Source organism: Lethenteron reissneri, chromosome 42 (genome assembly GCF_015708825.2).
Source record: "Lethenteron reissneri isolate LAM-NWPU_2019-01 chromosome 42, ASM1570882v1, whole genome shotgun sequence".
Taxonomy (NCBI): domain Eukaryota; kingdom Metazoa; phylum Chordata; class Hyperoartia; order Petromyzontiformes; family Petromyzontidae; genus Lethenteron; species Lethenteron reissneri.
The window spans coordinates 12,005,001-12,025,216 of record NC_083820.1 but is presented as its reverse complement, the minus strand read 5'-3'; the positions used below and the strand labels follow the sequence as shown (position 1 = coordinate 12,025,216).

At 46.7% G+C, this 20,216-nt stretch overlaps 2 protein-coding genes across 4 annotated transcripts in view; both read left to right on the top strand.

The window, feature by feature from the left end:
• Nucleotides 1-13,632, top strand: part of LOC133353075 (regulating synaptic membrane exocytosis protein 1-like) — a 74,754-nt gene extending 61,122 nt beyond the window's left edge. For all 3 annotated transcript variants that reach the window (XM_061569180.1, XM_061569181.1, XM_061569182.1), the window contains 6 exons: nt 1,734-1,981; nt 4,379-4,511; nt 5,627-5,739; nt 7,418-7,519; nt 9,051-9,190; nt 9,936-13,632. In XM_061569180.1, the coding sequence (XP_061425164.1) occupies nt 1,734-1,981; nt 4,379-4,511; nt 5,627-5,739; nt 7,418-7,519; nt 9,051-9,190; nt 9,936-10,148 (949 nt within the window). In that variant the 3' untranslated portion in view covers nt 10,149-13,632. The remainder of the gene's footprint in view (nt 1-1,733; nt 1,982-4,378; nt 4,512-5,626; nt 5,740-7,417; nt 7,520-9,050; nt 9,191-9,935) is intronic.
• A 3,872-nt stretch (nt 13,633-17,504) lies between these two features.
• MYOM1 (myomesin 1) overlaps nt 17,505-20,216 on the top strand; it is a 39,136-nt gene continuing 36,424 nt past the window's right edge. The window contains exon 1 of the mRNA XM_061569000.1: nt 17,505-17,663. The gene's annotated coding sequence lies outside the window, so the exon portion shown is untranslated. The remainder of the gene's footprint in view (nt 17,664-20,216) is intronic.

Sequence of the window (20,216 nt, the reverse complement as noted above, 5' to 3'; positions counted from 1 at the left end):
CCAGTTCCCTCCCGCCAATAAAACGAACATTATGTTCATTTAATGCTTCAGTTAGCAGTGAAGTATTTAAAATTTCCAGGGAATTGATAAACTGCAATGTTGATTGTTCTGCGCGTGCAGGATGATTATCGCAGGGTCCAAGAAGGAATGGCGGCACAGAGTGCAACACGATCGCAGTTCGTCATTGCGATCTGCCTCCATCCTGATCTATATTTTTTCCCCTGCTGAGTGCATGCGACGTGCTGGCAGGAACTGTGTCTATATTTAGCCCATTCTGCAACACAGCAGTCGTGTGTACGTGTGTGTCATGAGGCTGAGTGTGAGCACCTCCCAACGGGGCCCCATTCTGCTTGTAACGCTTAAGTGGCACAACGCTCAGACAACGCAAAAACAAGCCACGACAGGGTGGTAGCGCAGTGGCAACGCTTGTGTCTCATGGAAAGAAAAGGGCCTGGGTTCAATACCCGACTCGGGCCCCTTTGTGCATGGAGTTTGTATGTTCTCTCACTCCCCCTGTTCTGCATGGGTTTCCTCCGGATTCTCAGGTTTCCTCCCATCGTGACAAAAGAACACATACAATTTAACTGGTATTGGCCAAACATCCAGACGCTTAAAAATGTATCTGCAAATAACTCATGCGGGATTACACGTAGCAACCTACTGTGAAAATTTGACAGGACCTTATTGGAAAAGAGTCGTAAGACTCGGTGAGGCTTTCCTGGGTACACAAGCAAAATAATAATAGGATACACACTGATTATGGGGGTCACACACAGCAGCCTCTGCTGAAAGCGATCTTCGCAGAAGCGATCTTCGCTAGAAATGAAAATAAAAAAAATTTATTAATCATAATTTGCTCATAACTTTAGCATAATGGTAGAGCTGAGCTATTCGATGATTTAAATAATCGATTTTCTAAATGCATTCCTTGACAAAAACACACGGACTGAGTGTTGAGAATCTTCTGTAAATAGAACAAAATATCCTGAGAACTACTACGTGACAAATGAGATAATTACTCACAATTTTAATTAAACAGTGTAACTCATTAGCCAAACAACTGGCTTTTAAATCAACACGCCTGCATTGCCAGCGTCGTCTGTTTACAACATCGCATGAACAATTAAGCGCACGATACTTTGTCTCAAAAAAACTAGCTAGGTGACAGGTGTCTTGCAATTGGAAGGTTGCAAGTTCGAATCCCACTCGGGGGTTTACTCAGCCAATCATTCTTCAGGGTCGCTAAAATGAGTACCGTTTTGTGGGGACGTCAGCTGTTGATTTCCTCTGGATAGACTCGCCCCCCGCCATAGGAACTTGGGATTTTACACCACTAGCTCAAGGCCATGAATGGGAATTGAACACTGCTGCTGTTTGAGCAGCGGAAGGAAGCATTGCACTGGAGTCGAGTAGCAGCCAGGCGAGCGTCATCCAGCGCCTTGGGGACGCAGTGCAAACCGCTCTGGAGATGTGACGAGAAGTGCCCCCTGGCTACTGCTATGGCTGCCGCTACCACTGTGAACTGCCGGAGAAAGGTTTATGCTGCTCAGCCTTCTAATTCGTTAGGGCGAGCGTCAATTTCATTTGTGGTCCCGCCAATGGTATTCAAAATGTATGACTTGGCCCTCAGTAGGGAGAAATGTTCCCACCCACCGATTTAGAGAGTTCCATAACTCCATGCATATAAATCGTACTTGCTGCTTGTCACTCTCCCCTCCCCGCCCCACTGGCAGCATGTTCACGTCGCGGATGCACCACCGGCAGGTGCCGGCCACGCCAACAGGCACGGCGGCGCGCGGCGTGCTGAAGAGCACCAGCGTGAGCGGTGACATGTGCGCCCTCAAGAACGACGGCAGCCAGTCGGACACGGCGCTGGGCGCGCGAGGAGCCGGCGGGAAAAAGCGGCGGCCTAACCTGGGCTCCAAGATGGTGGCCATGGTGGGCCTGCGCAGCCGAAGCGCTTCGCAGATCACGCAGACAGGTGGGTGGGTGGGTGACAGCACGCCAGGCCGTGCCGGGCCAGGCCGTGCCGGGCCAGGCCGTGCCGGGCCAGGCCGTGCCGGGCCAGGCCGTGCCGGGCCAGGCCGTGCCGGGCCAGGCCGTGCCGGGCCAGGCCGTGCCGGGCTAGGCCGTGCCGGGCCAGGCCGTGCCGGGCCAGGCGCGACCGGAGGGGCAGGAGCGTGCAAGTGAAACCGTAGCGTGGGTCCACTCCAGTGCCCCTTTGTAGACACCGGTGTTCCATGCGAACGCCACGTGACTTTGTCACGGCAGTGCCCCCCCCCCATTTGTGTCGCTTGTGTTAGATGTGAAGGGGCGCAACCCTACAGAACACAAGTTCTGGCTCTCACTTGCCGTGTTAACGACGAAAAGCTGCGACATTAGTAGCTTAATTGGACTCATTTTCGTACCGACATTTTTTGACTTGACGAAGAATTTTTTCAGCCAGAGGAACTCATCCCCCTCCAGCCCCGTACCATGCCCCCCCCCCAACACTGCAGGGCTGAAGAAGACGTGAACATACCCTCTCGTCTTGGTCGGCTTCCTGAAATCCCGTATTTAGCTGTCACCAGGTGTGGTGTGAGTGTGTTGCAATGGAGAGGGTTAGTGAACTTAAAAGGCAGTGGGTGCAAGAGGATTAGCATTTCGGAAGGACCGTATCTTTCACAAACAAAATAATCGCTTTTTCTCCCCTCTTCATATCCGCTAATTCTCCATCTCCGCTGTACTGTCCCGAACCCAATAGACCCGCTTCCTCCTGTCACTTCCTCAACTTCTTCGCTCCCTTTCATCTCTAAAACTCAACGCCGCACTTCGCTTTCCGTGCGCCGTGCTCTGATGCGTTTTTTTTCCGTTCCTGACAGTTGTCACATGAATGCTGTTCAGCCCTTGTCTGAATCGCTTTTGAAAAAAAAAATTCCTGGCGTCAGCAGGAAACAAAGCGAGAGACGGTTCCTCCGTGCCAGGTTCCCTCGATGCTTGTGACAGCAGAACGACTTAAAAATATATTTAGCACAAACACATCGCCTTGCACTGGAGCCTGCAGCCAAAGGGGGTTTTTGAGGTTTGAGAAATCTTGCGTTTTTCAAAAATTGGAAATGAAATTGAAAATGCGCAGCGGTACAAACCGTTCTTAGCTACAAAGATATTACTCCCCCCTCCTCTCCTCCCGCCACACATTTATAAACCTGTGACTTTTGCTTCCACATTAATCTGACCGTGCAGAGCGTTGCACGTAAACGTTCAGTCGCTGCAATTTCGCACAACAGAGGCTGAACTGCTGTATAATCATAAAACGGCATCGTGCCACAATGCGAGCAGGCGATCTTGATTAATTAATCGCGATCTTAATTTTGCGAATGTCGCACGCGGTCACGTTAGCCGGCGGCGTCGAGCCGAGACCGCTCGGCAGCGTCGGCGGTGTCGGATCACCGCGACACTTCGGTGTGGCCGCCGGTGACGTCCCACTGCGGTGGCGCTCGCCGCCACTCCGCTTTGAGCGCGACTCCAAACAGCGGCGGAGGAGGGAAGCCGACGCATCTGGATTCCGACTTGGTGTGCCCTGCCAATCATAGCTGTCGTTCGCCGGTAGTTCCCATCTCGACTGCTCTATTGACAGGCACACCGGCCCCCTAACCCCCTCCCAGCCACCCCACCTCCCCCTCTGCGTTTCAAAAATACAACACAGCTGGGCCGACTCAGGGAGATGTGTCCCATGTGGTTTGTGATGTCCGTTACATCGTCGACAATCGCTGTGATGCCATTTATTTTACGATGAGATTCACGGTTATGATCATGATGATGATTATCAGATGGTGACGATGGTGGTTAGGCACGTAGCGATGCATCGATTCATCAGTTAAAATTCATTGTCACCCTACACGGGCACGATATGAGCATTGGATTGTGTGTGAGGACGCGTCAAGATTTAGCCATATCATACGCAGATTCTATGCTCATGTTACATGTACGTTAATGGAGTTAACCAAGCGATACAAACGAGATGGAAACGAATGTCAAGCAAACACGAATGTGGCTAGTAAAAAAACAGTTAAAAATGTACTATTCAATCAAATCACAGCCCCAAAGTGTAACAGTGTATATCATTTACAGAGGAACAATGAGCTACATGCCTAATGCTGCGAGTCATGATTTTGAGCATCATCATTATCAGCAATGATCTATCAACTGCTGGCTGAAGGCCTCACCAAGCCGTTGCGATTCCACACGGCCCCGTGGTGTCACAACCCTCATTGCGTATCGATACCGTCAATGAGAACGCGACTGTACGGCGATGGTGATGACGATGGTGACGGTTAAGATGAGCCCGGGGCCGTATAACGCCGATAGCTGTGAACCTGTGCTCCCTGCGTCTCTCTAGACTCAAGCGGGCGCAAGCTGCGCAGCACGGTGAAGCGCAGCACCGAGACAGGCATGGCCACGACGCTGCGCAGTCAGCTCACGCGCCAGGAGTCCACGGACGACAGCATCACGAGCGGCATGTCCGAGGGCAGGTGAGACGGCGAGCCTGTGGGGCAGCCGCGCACCCACTCGCTCGCTCACTCGTGCTCACTCCTGCCCTCTGTACTCACTCACTCCTGCACTCCCACACTCACTCCCACACGCACACATTACCTCATTCACATAGTCCTGCACTCACTGACTCCCACACTTATTCACTCACTCACTCCCTTCTGAACTTCCGCACTCCCTTCCACTCATGTTTGGCACGTAAGGATTCAAGAATCCATTGCCGTGTTGACATTTCCTTGCTACCCCACAGCACAGTGTGTTGGCGGTTACACAAATGTGTGTGATACACCAACCCTTGCCTCTGGACCACATGCATGCGCCACTGCGCCCAGCCAACACATTTAATTAAAGTATCAAAGTGATTATTTAGGCCTAAACATGTCTAATCTATTCATATAAATGTCACCCATTACAGCGATTACAAAATTAACGTCGCATAAAATTAGATGTTATTCTCAGAGATTAGAATTGCAGGCAAGCTTAGATCAAGATTTTTTGTAGCTTATACTGAAAGTCAGATTCTCACCATCTCTCTCCTGCTTCACTTTAGTGGAAGAAAATATCGTGACATTTCAGAAATCTGACTTTGAGAGTGTGGTCTAGTTTTACTGGATATTAAGTGTTTTCCAGTTGCCAAGTGTTTATAGATAAAGTACATAGAACAATGTACAGCGATTCAACTTTTAAAAGCAGTAAAGCAAAAAAAATACTGCATTGATTATTTAAAATGTTTTACGAGTTTTTGCCAAATACAGTTCTCAAAGTAAGTGTTTTTGGATTGCACCGTGTGTTGTTCGGCACGATGTGCAACTTTTCACTCCACGTGCTGGGAGCTTCTCGAGCAAATACATTCGGTTCCTGAAGAAGCTCCCAACACGTGAATGAAAAACGTCGGACGTCGTGCGTAACGGCACATGGCAGCAGAACAGCCCGAAACCACACCGGAGCGATGCACAGCATAGCCGCAAAAAAAAAAATCCGCGCGTGGTAGAATTCACCGGATGTTTTCACGCAAATAAAATGTACCTCGTTTCAGTGTCCGTTTCACGAACTTACCCGCTTTTATGTTGTCGTGTCTCATTCTGCCTCTCCGCAGCTTAATGTTCCCTGGCCTGATGTTTGGTGGCGGAGCACAGATAACAGACTTCCTGGACGGTCTGGGACCGGCTCAACTCGTGGGCCGACAGACCCTCGCCACGCCGCCCATGGGTGCGTCTGTGCCCCAGCGCTTCGAGAGGATGTTCTCAGATAAAAAAAACTTGTGATCGTCCACGAAAGCTTATAGGGGGGGCCTGAAAATTGGTTGTTGGTGGGAGTAGGTGGATTCGGTGGATGGAATAGGTGAATGTAAAAGGTCACCATTGCCATGTGAGGGGAGATGGTTTCACACATTTGAATCCAAATGTCACGTAGCCCAACGAAGCCAGAAAGTGTTTCCCAAAACGTAGATCGGTCTTTCAATGTGGGTTGTCGCGTTTTTCCAGCACCCCCTCTACATTTAGATTATGCCGCTTTAATATTTGACATTGCCATGTGTCGATAGTCTTATTGAAATATTACCCGCAGAGCTGAAGCCATATTGGGCCAGATTCTAATTGCGTGTGTGGAAAAATTCCAACATCATCTGGAAATCCCACAAAAGCAGTGATGCGTAATTTACGAAGCATTTTTAGACCTGCTATACGTTGTGGAATGGGACGAGGCCTATACCGCGAAATAACATCTGTCACAGCCCATCAGTAGTTGGGCGAGGACCAACAGGAATTGGCACCATGGGCTCTGACATCGGCACCAAGCCAACCAATCAGGCTCCACCCATCTCTAAAGGCAAACACGCATGTTAGCACGCGTGTAAGAGGCGTGCTCTGACCTACATCAAGGCGCAAAAATGTGGCTCTAAGCCAAAGGTTACGTATCCTTGCTTAAATTCGTGAAGATGATGATGATGATATTTGTGTCACTGCTGATGATGATACACCAACCCTTACCTGCAAAGCACACCACGCCAGGTGTTCATTTAATACTTAAAGGAGGCAGAATTATGGCTAAAATATCTTCATGAATTGGGCCCATTGATCTCCAACAGTGTAGCCAAATAACCAAGCACTACGTTTTCGTGCAATGAAAATAAGGCCGTATATTTCATAGGTATTAACTGCAAAAGAGTATCCATTCCGAGAAGTAGATTTTCTTTGATGCTCTCATGCCTGTCATCTGGTTTCTTTGCTAGGTGCAGTTAACTCCTAAAGCATGTGTTCAAGTGTGTGCATGTGTGTGTGCACGTGTGCATGTGTGCACATGTGGGGAGCGGTGTCGTAGTGGTTCGCGCACCTCACTATGAACTCAGCAAACCAAAGTTGGATTCCCAACATCGGTGATGAATGTCTGAATCTGGATGGTCCTCCCCTAGGTCGACTTAACCTCAAATGAGTACCTAATACATCAGGATTGGGGAGAGAAAGCCGCTTTGACGTGGTGCTGGCCACCTTCCCTCCCATGTGCCGTGCCGGTCTTAATAGGTGCTCGCTAACAGCACTTGACCCAACAGTGTTAAAGGCTACACCGGTGATCTGTGTATACACACACGGGGAGCAGTGGTACAGGGGTTTGTGCACTGTGCTATCAATGCAGCAACTTAGGTTAAATTCCCAGCCACAGATAACATCAGTGGCAAGTGCTGTCAGAACTTTTCCTGGGCTCTCCTGAGGTTAATATCCACCTCCAAAGGGCCAGTCTCTGAACACAAAGTGTTTGGACTGCTCTGCGAGAGATGCGAATGGATACCTCGTCCTGCGACGCCGATGGCACAATCGGGACACAATTGGAAAAGTAAAAAACAAAAAAACTGTGTCGGTAAAACAAGTTGTGTGCACTTTCTCGCGAACAGGAGAAATTCAAATAAGCATGGTGGACAAGAAAGGCCAGCTGGAAGTAGAGGTGATTCGGGCCAAGGGACTGTTTGCCAAACCCTCGTCTAAAACTCTGCCAGGTAAAAGGAAGCGCATTCACTCGCTGACCGCCACGCCACCTGAGGTTAATGGAGTGGAACCGCCAAACTGAGCTTGCAAAATTCGTTTCTTGAAAGTTCAGTGGAAAATTAAACACAGGAAAAGATATTAAATTACATGTTACCCGAAATTCTAAAACAGATTATTTTTATTAAACTGTGTATATATATAAATGTTACGGTCATATAGAGGCAAGTATTAAACAACAACCTGGATTATTTTACAGTTCTGTATTTGTAGACCAAAGGTTTATTGCATAATAGTTGACCTAAATGCAACAATCTCCTGCAGAGCCACAAATAATCTGTGACCCAAAACATAACAATTATTTAACACGTGTGAGGCTTTCGCGAATAATATTATTCATAATCAACGTTTTTGGGTTTAGATCGCGTTATTTCTAACGCGATCTAAACCCAATTCTGGCGAATTGCCCGATGATGCTGGATGCAATTACCAGCGAAACGTCGTACTCAAATTCTTTTTTTTGTAAATGTTGTGGTTTCACGCTTCAACACACCGGTGGGCTAAAGCAGTGAACTATTTGTCTTTTGTCAACGTGACACTTTTTAGCTGATTGGCCGTGTCGGGTGGTGGAGGGTTACGACACATTTATAAATAACGCAATCTAAACCCAAAAACGTTGATTATGAATAGCAATTATTACCAACAACAGTTATGCAAGTAAGCATGCAATGTGTTCATATCCACGGTATATTGTACACTATAGTGTACTATCGTGGCTATTATCAACATAATAGGCTCTTGCTACAGATGGTCACACATTGGTTTGACAAAGTGGATGAGCCTTTTGTATTTGCCACCCTGGGAGAGGCTTTACATGTGAGATGCGCTCTGATGTTTAGAATGCGAGCAGCCTTCTGCGCTCGCTGTGTCTGGGTCACAGGTTTGCGAACGCTTCTCTTCATCACCAACGCTGGTGTCTGGGCCATTTCATCACAATCTTGCCCGTTCACGCTGTCGTATGATTATCGCGTGGATTTATGCGGCACCTAAATACAGCTGCATCCTCAAAACGCTGCGAATAATGTGCGATATGCGCATCATCGGGAACCACAACAGAACAGCTATATGTGTTAATATAAACTGGATAAATGTTATGTATCATATATATAATGTATTGTGTTCAAACACCACAGTACAGGCCGCAACACTTCTCTTTATGCTTCTCTCCTCGCGCTGCCCCACTTTGGAAATCCCTACCGTCGTCTCTTTTTCCCAAACTATGATCATGATAACCTTGGTCATGTAAACTTTATTTAGTACAACTTTGTTGCTTGCCGTTAGACATTTTGGGCCTTGGGGGCCTGTGCTCTAGGTGAAAAAAAATGATGGTATGAAAAAAGCCAAATTTCCATTTCTATCTTGAAGTGTCTCAAATATAAAATGTATATTTCTCCTCGTTGATGGGTGTTTTTTTTAACCTGGCTAAAGTCCGCCTTGGGCCTTGGGTTCACGTTGAAGAGTCGTGTGCGTGTGTGCGTGGTGGAGCTCCCTACGTCAAGGTCTACCTCCTGGAAAACGGCGCGGTCATCGCCAAGAAGAAGACGAAGATCGCGAGGAAGACGCTGGACCCGCTCTACCAACAGCCGCTGGTGTTCGAGCAGAGCCCCAGCGGGAAGGTGCTGCAGGTCAGTGCTCCTCGCCAAAGCACAGCAGCAGCAGAGGGCAGCAGCAGCAGAGGGCAGCAGCAGCAGCAGTCGCCGCATTTCCACGTCGCAAATAGAGTCGAGTGTCTCATTTGCTACGTTTTGTTGTGAGAATTGTTTTTCAACTGACCGGTGGGCTGAAAAAATAACATTTGGCGTGTTGGTGAATGCTTGGGCACCACGTGACAATTGGTTTGGCCGTGTCAGGTGGTGGAGGGTCTATACGACCAAAATATCCAAGTCACACACTTTGTACCCTGTACACGCAGGGACGCCGCCGCCCTCGCGGTGTAGGGGTCAGCACACTGGACTTGCAGTTCACAGGTCACGAGCTTGATTCGATCTCCGGGCGCAGCAGTTGAAACGATGGCGCACGTTCCTTAACTCCACCCCCCGCTGCTGTCCACCCAGCTGTATAACGGGCTACACCAAGTGTAGTCTATTGTCTGGCCACGTGTGGTGGGGTAAAGTGTGGGTAGACCCACCTCTCCCAAGACGGCTGGCCAGTAGATCCAAAAACCTTCCAGAGGGGGCTCTCTATGATTCCCTCGAGGTGACGCGCGTCCGCCAGCAGTGGCGTCGACAATCAATTTAAGGGCTGTTCCTTTAACCGCCACGGCTGCCCCTTGAGTTGCGGGCGTTATGCACGTATGTATGTTGAACCTCTTCCGCACCGCACGCAGTCAACCGTGCTAATCGAAGGCGCGGGGGGTATATGCGTACGCAGGTGATCGTGTGGGGCGACTACGGACGCATGGACCACAAGAGCTTCATGGGGGCGGCGCGCATAGTCCTGGAGGAGCTGGACCTGTCCAACATGGTGATTGGCTGGTACAAGCTCTTCCCAACGTCCTCGCTCATCGACACCACGGTGGCGCCGCTGACGCGCGGGGCATCGCAGACCTCGCTCGACAGCTCCACCTCCTTCGCTCGAACATAGCGGCGGTCGAGTGGAAGACACGGTGGGGGCGGGGGGGGTGGTGAGCGAGAAGCCGGCGGGCAAGCGCCAGCGGGAAGGCGGATGTAACGCAGCACAAGCACGGAGGGGAGGAGGGGAGAGCACGAGAACACAGCGCGACAGCACAGCACGCGATATTGCAGCACAATGCCACGGGGCAGCGGCGACGCGACCCACCTGCTTTGCTTACAAATTGTCGGGGCACTTTTGTACAGACTTTTAAATGTTAATTACCCGTCCCGCTGTGAGTAGTGTGGTTCAAGTCCAAACAAGTTTCGTTTCGAGAATGTCCAGGTTATGGAATTTACAGCATACTTTGCACTTTTTTGTTAACGACAATAAAATCCGTGGCATTTTTTGTACCTTTTTATTCTGCTTAAAATGTTACGCCGCAAGTTTTGATTTTGCTTTTGCCTAAATTAGCAATATTCTCATGGAGTCTTTGAGTTTTTTCGTTTACATTTTTCTTGTCATTGCCATAAGGGTTTAATGTTGGGAACGCGTGGCACGTGAGCACGAACACGTTTTCAGAAGCAAAAGTTACTTTGCGAATTGAAATGACAATCAAATATGTGTTTGAATATGTCAAGAGCTACATATATTAGCTGAACAAAACAATCCCCACGTTTTTATGCGTTCAAATTTACGTGAATGTCGATAATAAATTAAGTAGAATTAATGATTTATCCTCACAGATTATTATATTATTAATAGCAATACATAAACATTTAATGATGATTAATATATAATTTGTTTACACATGCTTTAAATGATATTAGCTTTAAAATATATATTAAAAAAAACAACACTGCAATGGAGTCTGCAAATAAATTGGAACACTAACAGCAATTGCAACGATGTGCATAAAAGCGCTCGACACTGCATCATCTCAACTTAATTCTCCCACTAAATAATCCGACTTGGGCTCAGTTTGCGAGTTAATTACAGGGCTGTGTTTACAAAATATACAAAATAATACGCTGACGTTTGCAAAGCTGATATTACCCAGTGGGTATATTACGTGTGTGGTTATTTGTAAGCTGAAAGCGTATGTTCTCTTTGGAACAACTACTACGACTACCATCAAGCTGTAAACATTCTGGTGTTTAAACTGTTATTGTGGACAAGGAGGCAGAGAAATATAAAATCTATGCACGTGGTCATCAGAATGTGGCATGCGAGAAGTAAACACAACTTTGAACCACACTTGTTTTTTCCTAAAAATTGAATTTCTCACCAAATTAGACTTCCAGCGAGTACAGCGTGGAAATATCAGGAACTGAATACTTGCCATCGTCATTAATCACTGCAGTACGAAGCGGCGCATTTAAAACATATGATTTTAAGCACAGGCCATACTAAGATAATATGGTGTTACTTGACATCAGACAAACATTTAAAAGCAAAGTGATCAAATACACCGTAACGCATTGCGTCTCTCTGGATCATGGCCACCGTTTGAGCGCTGTTGACTGGTTCCTTTGAATCCATAACCTCCAGGGGTTCGTCCATAGCACATTCCTGCAACTTTGCATTTAAACATTAATTTTGATTCTTTCTCTCTCTATGTTGAAACTACATAGTTGTGCTTTTTCTTCTTATGCCATTTCTGTGAAATGTGGGAATGTTTTATCAATATGGGGCTATGACAAACGATGCCTGACACACGTACGCACACAGAGACACTTTCACGCACATCTATATTGATATGATTAACGATTATTATGATTTGAATGTGTTGATACAGAACACGATGGCCATGACTGCTGCTAATCGTACGCTGGTGTGCGTCGGGTGTGAAGCGGCATGCTAAACAGTATCTCGCCGTGCAGTTTTGATTACAGACAACATGAGCTTGCATGCACTGCTGACCAACGATCTGGTCTTATTGCATTTAATTATTTCTTCGGCATTGTTTACAACTTTTTATTTGTATGAGGTTTTAGTTTTTTGCCATACGAACTTCCGAACTTACCGCCACAGAGCGTTGCTTTGCCACTCTTTGCATCGTCTGATTTCTGTCAACGGGAAGAGGCCCTTTTAGCCCTTCCTTGCTCATTTATAGTACAGTAATAATGGTGTGTGGTACGTTGATGAAAAATAACAATTGATTTTGAGAAAAGTAATAGCTACAAGGTGTATGCGTCAATTGTCCCTTGCATCTGCATGCACTATAAGCATTGTCCGTATTGTAACTAGGAGTATTGTGCTGACTTACACATATCTTGCTCGACGTTTTTTTAAAACACTTTAAACAAAAAAAAACCCTTTATTTATCGACTTCCAAAGTGTCAGTCTTTGTATAGTCATGCATGTTTTATGCAATTCTTTAAAAAAAAGCAATCTTTAATATGTACAATCTTCTTGTAACAGAAGGTTGGTTTTGTATATTCATGTAGGTTAACATATGTGCCACATTCCATTCCTCGTTTTTGGAGGAATGTATGAATATTTTTTTTGTTCAAATCTCCAAAAACATATGCAGTTATAAATGTGTACAAAAATATTACGAAAAAGGATTTTGATAGGAAAGTGTGCATGGTCTGTTGTTTACTAAAACTACGTGGACAAAGCATTTCATAAAGTTCACTCCCACCCCCCTTTGGTGTCACCGTTCATCGGGCGAGTGAAACGTCTGCAGGTGGTCACGGGCAACTTACAGCGAGCTTGGCAAGGGTTTAAACAACACTCCGATCACAGCAAATGTTCCGTCCCCAGCACGCATTCCAAGTCCAACGCCCTTCCGACACAGGTTCGCAATACTAACGACCATCGTTCTGCAAATGTGCACAATATATATCCGCAAACATCGATTTCACTAGCTGTTCCACATTTTGAAAAAAAAAAGTCATTCTTTCGAGTTTCAGACATTATGCGATGGTCTTAACATAATAAAATACTACTTTGTGTTGTTAAAATGTTTACAACAGGTTTACAATGTCTGTACTTATTTAAATATCAGTACCTGTAAAGTTAAGCCTTCCGTATTATACATAAGAGCTGTAACAAAAGTGGACGTCATTAGACAAACGAAAACAGCTTCTTTAAGAGCTTTTGCTGTACATTAAATATGCCGATTTCCTAAGTTGTCTGGCTCTTATTATTTTCCTCTGATGTGAAGGCACCCAATTTATTGTGTAGTCAACGTCACTCTTGAATTTTCTAAATCGTTGCACTGCCCCCCGCCCCCCGTAAACAACTATTGGGAAGCTGAAGCGTGGCGATTATAAGAATGGAGGCATCGCACGAACAATTTAAATTGCAACAGAGTTGACCCACACATTTAGTAAACGCAGTTCTGGAGCAGCAGCAAGCTTTTGTTACAGCTCTGATGGGTTGTGTGTGTTGGTATGTTTTATCCTCATATGTGTGTGTAGGGCGTGCCACGGTTGTAATTGTAGCATTTTGACGTATGGCATCATGTACATAGAGTTTGCAAATACACCTGATTAAAGGAAGTCGCTGACGCACCCTATCCGTTTATTTTCATGCCGACACCACACCATACGACCGATACAATCGCACACGTTTGAACGGTCAATAAAATTCACAATGTGGGACCAGTAAAGATACCACATTTCCGGGAGGCTCAACCAGGACACATGGTTTTAGCTTGAAGGACCTTACCTCCATCACACAGACACGCCCACTCAGTCGCTATCCCCGCCCACACTGGGCGTGACCTCCACTTTCTCTGACGCTGGCCCCGCCTACTTCTCTGCCGACTCCATCCCGTTGTCTGCATCGTGATTCGAGAATGAAGCCCAGAATATTGTAAACCAGGTGCAAAATCCTGATTTTTGCAATTGCTCTTGGGTGGGGGTGGGACACGGGAGGAACCTTTGGTAAACCACCAGGATTGTCTCCGCCAAACCAGAATGTTTGACAGCTCTAAGTTTCAACCTTAAGCCCGAATTTTTCACTTTGAGTTGCGTGATAAGGTGATCAAGATTGATTACAGGCAACAATAAACCATCACGGGTCGGCAGCGTGTAGCCTCGGAGCCGCATGTTGCTCTTGAAGGACTGTTTCGTGACATTTATTAAGGGTCGTTCTTGTATTCACATGCATTGCGGCTCTTGAAATATTGAGTTTTTTTTTCACCTAACTTAAAAAAGGTCTCTTGTTGTTAATTTTGGTTGCCAACCCCTGAACCCACATGGTGTGAAGCCGCTGCCTGTTACACTACAACGGATATGTCAGAGCAGTTGTCTTGGAAGACCCTGACCAACACGAACCAGGTAGTTACGACCACTAGTTACAAAGCCTTTACAATTTGGACTATTTATACTCATGGAATAAATTACACTTTGGACTGCATGCAAGTTAATAGGTCTGAATAATGTGGACAGTAGGATGGCAGGAATATTTAAGAGAAAGTGGGTCCTGCCCATCATTCATTAATGGAATTGGCCAAATATTCCAAGGCAGGACCTTCCTGAAAAGTGCTTTGAGACTCGCGAGGCTTTCCTGGATGAATAAACGTCGTTATTCTAAACATGAAGTGAGAACCAATGGATAAGCGTGGCTTATTTAGGCACCATAATAGTTTATAGGGTTGGGGTCAAGTGACGGCACAGAGGATCACACCCTGAACTTTGACCCTGGTAATCGGTCACGGTTTGATGAACTGCCATGGCTAACATGGTCCTGGCCCTCTTCTCTTCCCCAAGCTGCAACCGAGCTGCGTGGTCCAAAAAGCCGCACGACCCACACGGCATGGAAAGGCGCTTATTGACAACCAGCTGCAGTATGAACGGTTACACCAATGTTTGGCAATCAGCAGTGTAAAGTTGCCCAGAGCAGCTCTCTAGAGCTCCTCGGGGAGGCCTTCTGCCAGCAGTGGCATGAGGAAAAATGTACAGGGCTGCATCTTCACCCTTTATACCTTTGTACTATTTGTAGGTATGGCCACAAAGACAAGGGGTGGCGAAGCAACATCCAATACCACTTTATGTACGCATGACGCTACCCGCAGTAATAATATCTACAGCTATGTCCAACAGTCTCTCCCGGCAGTGCTATTAATACCCTGGCAGTCATCTGGGGTTCCGCCCCCCCCCCCAGTGGCACCTCCTCTGGGCCATTCCTTTCTAAAAGTCAGGGCGCTAATCACAGCTCGTGACCTTACCTTACTCTCCGCCGACCCTCAGCCCGTTATATAAAAAAAAGTAATACATTGTTTCCGTGCGATGGCACAACATCGATCTGCTTTGAACACATCTCGACCCAATTTCTGTGAATAACTTTGCAGCTCTGCTGGAGGGAGTTGTGTAGATCGCGTGAGTGCACGCAGCAATGGCGCGGCGCTAGGCGTAATCCAACTGTAGTGTTGTAAAGGACGGACTTCTTCCAAGAAGCAGAGCAGGGCCCTGGGCAGCGCCAAAGGGACCCAGATTGATGGCGAAAATAAGTGCCCCTCAAATCTCAGCTCATATTCAAATCCATAACAAGCTAATTAACATACACGCACAATCTCTCTCAACTGTATCTTGTCTGCATATATCTCCCTTCATCTCTATTGTCTACATTTCTCTCTTGTTACTACGTCTACACTGCGTCGCTTGTTTATATCTCTTCTGTCACCGCACCAGGATGTTTTCAATTGTAAGGAAGGAGGCCCGTCAACATGTATTTCTGCTTTAGGGCCCCCCAATAAGCTCCCAGTGATGGACGTGACGAGTACACACCGACCTATGACCCAGAGTCGATCCCAGCCATACACCACAGAAGTTGTAATTAAAAAATGAGCATATTTGAATATGCTCAAAATGTCCCCCCCAATATATTGCTATTAAAAAATTGCTATGCTATGTAAATAAAAACAACAATTTGGTAAACCTTGGCCACAATATCTGGACTTGTCTTCATGTAAAACAATGCATAGATTTCAGTTTATATGATTGTGGTTATGGTTGTACATTACATACAATGAAACAAGAAATGGTAAAAAAGTAAAAACAGAGCACTGCAATACAATACACTATTAGACATTATTGTAAAAACTCTATAAAAGTCCATCCCATGTGTTAGTGCATTTTTTTTATTTTAGGCAGGAAATTAGTTTTCAAATGTAGATATTTTTCTGGGTTGGGACCCCCAGACACCCTAGAAGATTTGGTCCCCCCCAATGTTGACTCCATGGCTCCAGCCTTGGTTCCTGCTCCTTGCTGGCGAGATCAGCATCGAGGTATCGCGGTTCATTTGTGGCGGGCACTTTGTGTGTAATGAGCGCGACCCTATCTGGTATTCGTTGCCACCCTTGCCAGCTGCACGCTGACAACACTTTCCCCAATATCTGCGAGTAGAATCGGGGTAGGTGGCGGTGTCTCTGTTGCAGGTGTGTAGGGCAGCACAGCAGGTGCCTCTACATCACTGTCAGGGGGAGGTGTATGTGTGTGTGTGGGGCTCCTTGCCACGGCCAAGGGTAAAGTGCCGGTCGTGCAGCAGCTGGCTTCTGTGCCGCTGTTGCTTTCGTCGGCACGGTGAGCATCGAGTCCTCCGTCGGGAGAATGAGTCACTTGAGTTTGGATATTTTTAAACCTCCATTGTTAAAGAGACGTACACGAAGCACGCTCCATGCGGGCCCAGCGTGTTGACAAATGCGCACAACAACAAACAAGGTGACCCTTGCCGCACATCGCTCTAATCTCCATCCCTTTTTGATATACTGTACAAGAAACAATGCCCCTTCACTTTGTGAGCCCTTTATCGAGAATCAATGGCTGCTGCTCATATATAATGGTTGAGGGACTTAGTTACACAGTTAGTCGTGCGCGAGGTTTTGTGCGGCGGGGTAAAGTGTGTGTACTCCCACCTCTTCCAAGACGTCTGGCCAGCGTGGAAGAGTAGGCCAAGAGCCATCTAGAGATGCTCTAGAGAGACCCTGCCAGTGGGGGCTTTTTCCACCAGCCGTGGCATCAGTAAGCAATTCCAGAGCCACACTTTTATAATTTTACATATACAGTAGTTGAACATGGTTTCAAAAAAGAAGTAAACTTGCAGTTATTGCAACAACAAAAAATCTTTGATTTGCAATGAAAATGTTCAAGTAGACGGACAAGCTTTGCAGGCTTCCCAAGCATAACAGCCACAGCGGGCGGCATCGCCCTGTCAGCGTTGTAAATACAAAAATACATTCGTGTGCAGTTATGACTGCTTTACGTTTTTCTGTCTTCCTTAAATCCGCGCTTAAAATTTTACGAAAACTCTTTTCAACGAGAACGCCACACGTCACCTCTTGCTGAGTTTACATTCAGTTTTTTTTGAACGTTTGATTTACTTGATATTTATAGCCAGGCCATAAATGGATATGAGGAGGGTGGTTTAAATGCAGTCTCTGGGGGCTATTTTGGTCCCGAGTCTCCGTGCGACTCAACCCGTCGTGGGGTAGAGAGCGGGGACGTGCGTCTGAGAGCTGCCACCAAACAAGCCTCTCTCTCTTCCTCACTCCTCCACGTCCGGCATCGTCGCGGGCGAATTCAAGGCACTGCAAAGGTAAAATGAGCTGTGCGGCTCAGCGGCCTCTCCTCCGGGACTTGTTTTGGGTTAGTTTCCGTGCGCCGTGACACCGTCTGCTGCAGGCCCGCTTGTCTCGGCGCTCGGGCGAGGCGGCTCGCGATCGGAAGGTTGCGAGTTCCAATCCTTGTTGGCGAGTTGTCTCAGTCCGTCAACCCCCCCACCCCCACCGCTTGGGTCGGCTAAAATAGGTACCACTTTGTGGGGAAGTCAACGGTGGTTGTCCGATGGAGAGACTCTCAGCTGTCAGAGGAATGTGGAATTTCCACCGCTCGCTCAGGGCTGTAAAAGGGAGTTGAGCATGGACTCAATGCTCATTTGAGCAGGAAATCACTTTGACTTTCTGCGAGCAAGCATCTGCATAACCCTACATAATCTCTTGCCGTCAGCCCACTGATAACAGTGATACTGCCAAGGGCTGTCTGTCAGACACTTTGTAATGAAAGTAAAAATGGCAATGTTGCAAGTGAGATGATTGCTTTGCATGCGCTGTATTTATAAAGTGTGGGTGGTTGTTTTTTCCAGAGTGCAATGTTTGGTAAAGTAAGAGCGAACAATGTAGAAGAGGAACGACGCATGCACGCAATCGCTTGTGTAATAATTAATGTTTTTAAAAATGTGTATACCGTAATGTGGATGTGTGTAAACGATTCACGTGATCCCTACAGCCACCACAAGGTTAATAAGTGTGAAAATCGATTGTAGTATTGAATCGTGACCATGCATGGAAACTATTCATCAAATTGTCACGGTGTGGGCCCTACCAAAATATTTTAACAAAAATGTATCAGAGGTCAATCGCCCAGTGAAGTGGCACAGTGGGCCCTCTGCTGCTGTATCCGGTTCCCATTGGAGGTCTGTAATGGTAGAGTGGTAGACTCTAAGAATATATTCATGCTTTGGGAAAGTTGCACTGCTTGGCTACAAAGCAAATCATCATGACCAACATCTCTTACTTGGTATCACACAAATATAAAAGACGTCCCGAAGCTCGAATTGAATTAAGAAGAACAATTAAAGAAAGCACTGCACAGAACTTAGAAAAATGTAAAGTTTCCCAAACAATCGCATGATTATACACTGGAGTGTATAATAACACTGCAGTAATAATCAACCTACTCTTATACTAGTGGCATCATTGCATGCTCAAGATATACATTCAAAACTGGTGCAGAGGTAACAACACTCAGCACTGGGTTCCTCCCAGCCACTCGTGCTGACAATGAAATGTAGCCGGCTATTTGAGCAGCCTGGTGCCGAGAAGGGCACTCGCTGCTGTCACCATGTACACATGAGAGCAGCGAGTGCATCGACAATGTAGTAGCCACGGCGCCCTATCAGCGAATGCGTCTCAGTGTGCCACTGGCGTTCCGTTTGGGCCATATAAAATTTTCTCTCCCAACATCACGAGACAGATTATATGTATGTGGAACTGCTAATCGCGCTAATCCGTAATTAATTCCCACAGAGCAGGCCGTCACATCGTCTTGTCCATAAACTACACTTGTATCTCGTTTATATATGAATATCATCATGTGCGATGCACACCGCGCCTCCTGTGCAGCGCTGCATCTCGAGGCAGCAACACAAAGGGGCTTCAGAGATAATCACTGAGCGAGGAAGCGACTGTTGCAGACGCAAGCCATTCCCATCGTTTCTGGACTCGCGCCCCACTGTCGACCTTCAAACTAGTTTCGTGGACCACCACGCACCGAGAACACGTCGTAGCATCTGCAACACTTCCACGGACCACTTCCCACGGCCTAGCGGAACACCGGTGGCCTGCGGACCCCAGCACGTGCACCGCTGGTCTAGACAATAAACTCGACAAACGAAAATAAACAAAATCTTTGAAAGCTAAACTGTGATAATTGTTTTTTTACCCTTCTATCTGGCAACAAAACTGACACCTTTTTTTACCTGCAGTCGGAATGCAAACAAAACACATAACTCTGATAATGTATGCACTGTCCTTGAAATTGATTGGTCCACACCCGAGACAGCTTTCTTTAGAGCCTAGTCTCACATGGTGTTGGAACAAATGACGCCAAAAGGCGCACAACTCAAGGACAATGAACCATCAGAGTATGAGAGCTCGGGGTAAGCATTTACACCATTGGAACCTCATTTGCCAGTAACAAAATATGATAATTGGAGCTAAACTGTGCTCGATATTTCTCTCGTTTATGTCCACTCCATTGAGGCTACCTGCAAATAATCTCGTTCAGTCAGTCTTAACTTTGGTGAATTGTTGTTCGAAGTACTGTAAAAAAAATAGATATTTCTGGGTGATTTCTTCCACAACTGTCGTGCCAGAGCACCGATTGTCCACGGCAGCCCACTGACCCTGCTCCATTGAAGCAGCAGCAGCAGCAGGCGTCACAAGAACGTCGGCTGTGAGCGATTGTATCACAAGAACGAGCACTTCTTCGGGTGTGTTTTTTACAGCTTACCGATTGACAGACGTATAATTTATTCCGCTAATGGTATATCTAAAAAAAACCCTCAAAGGCTTTCTACTCGTAGAGATTC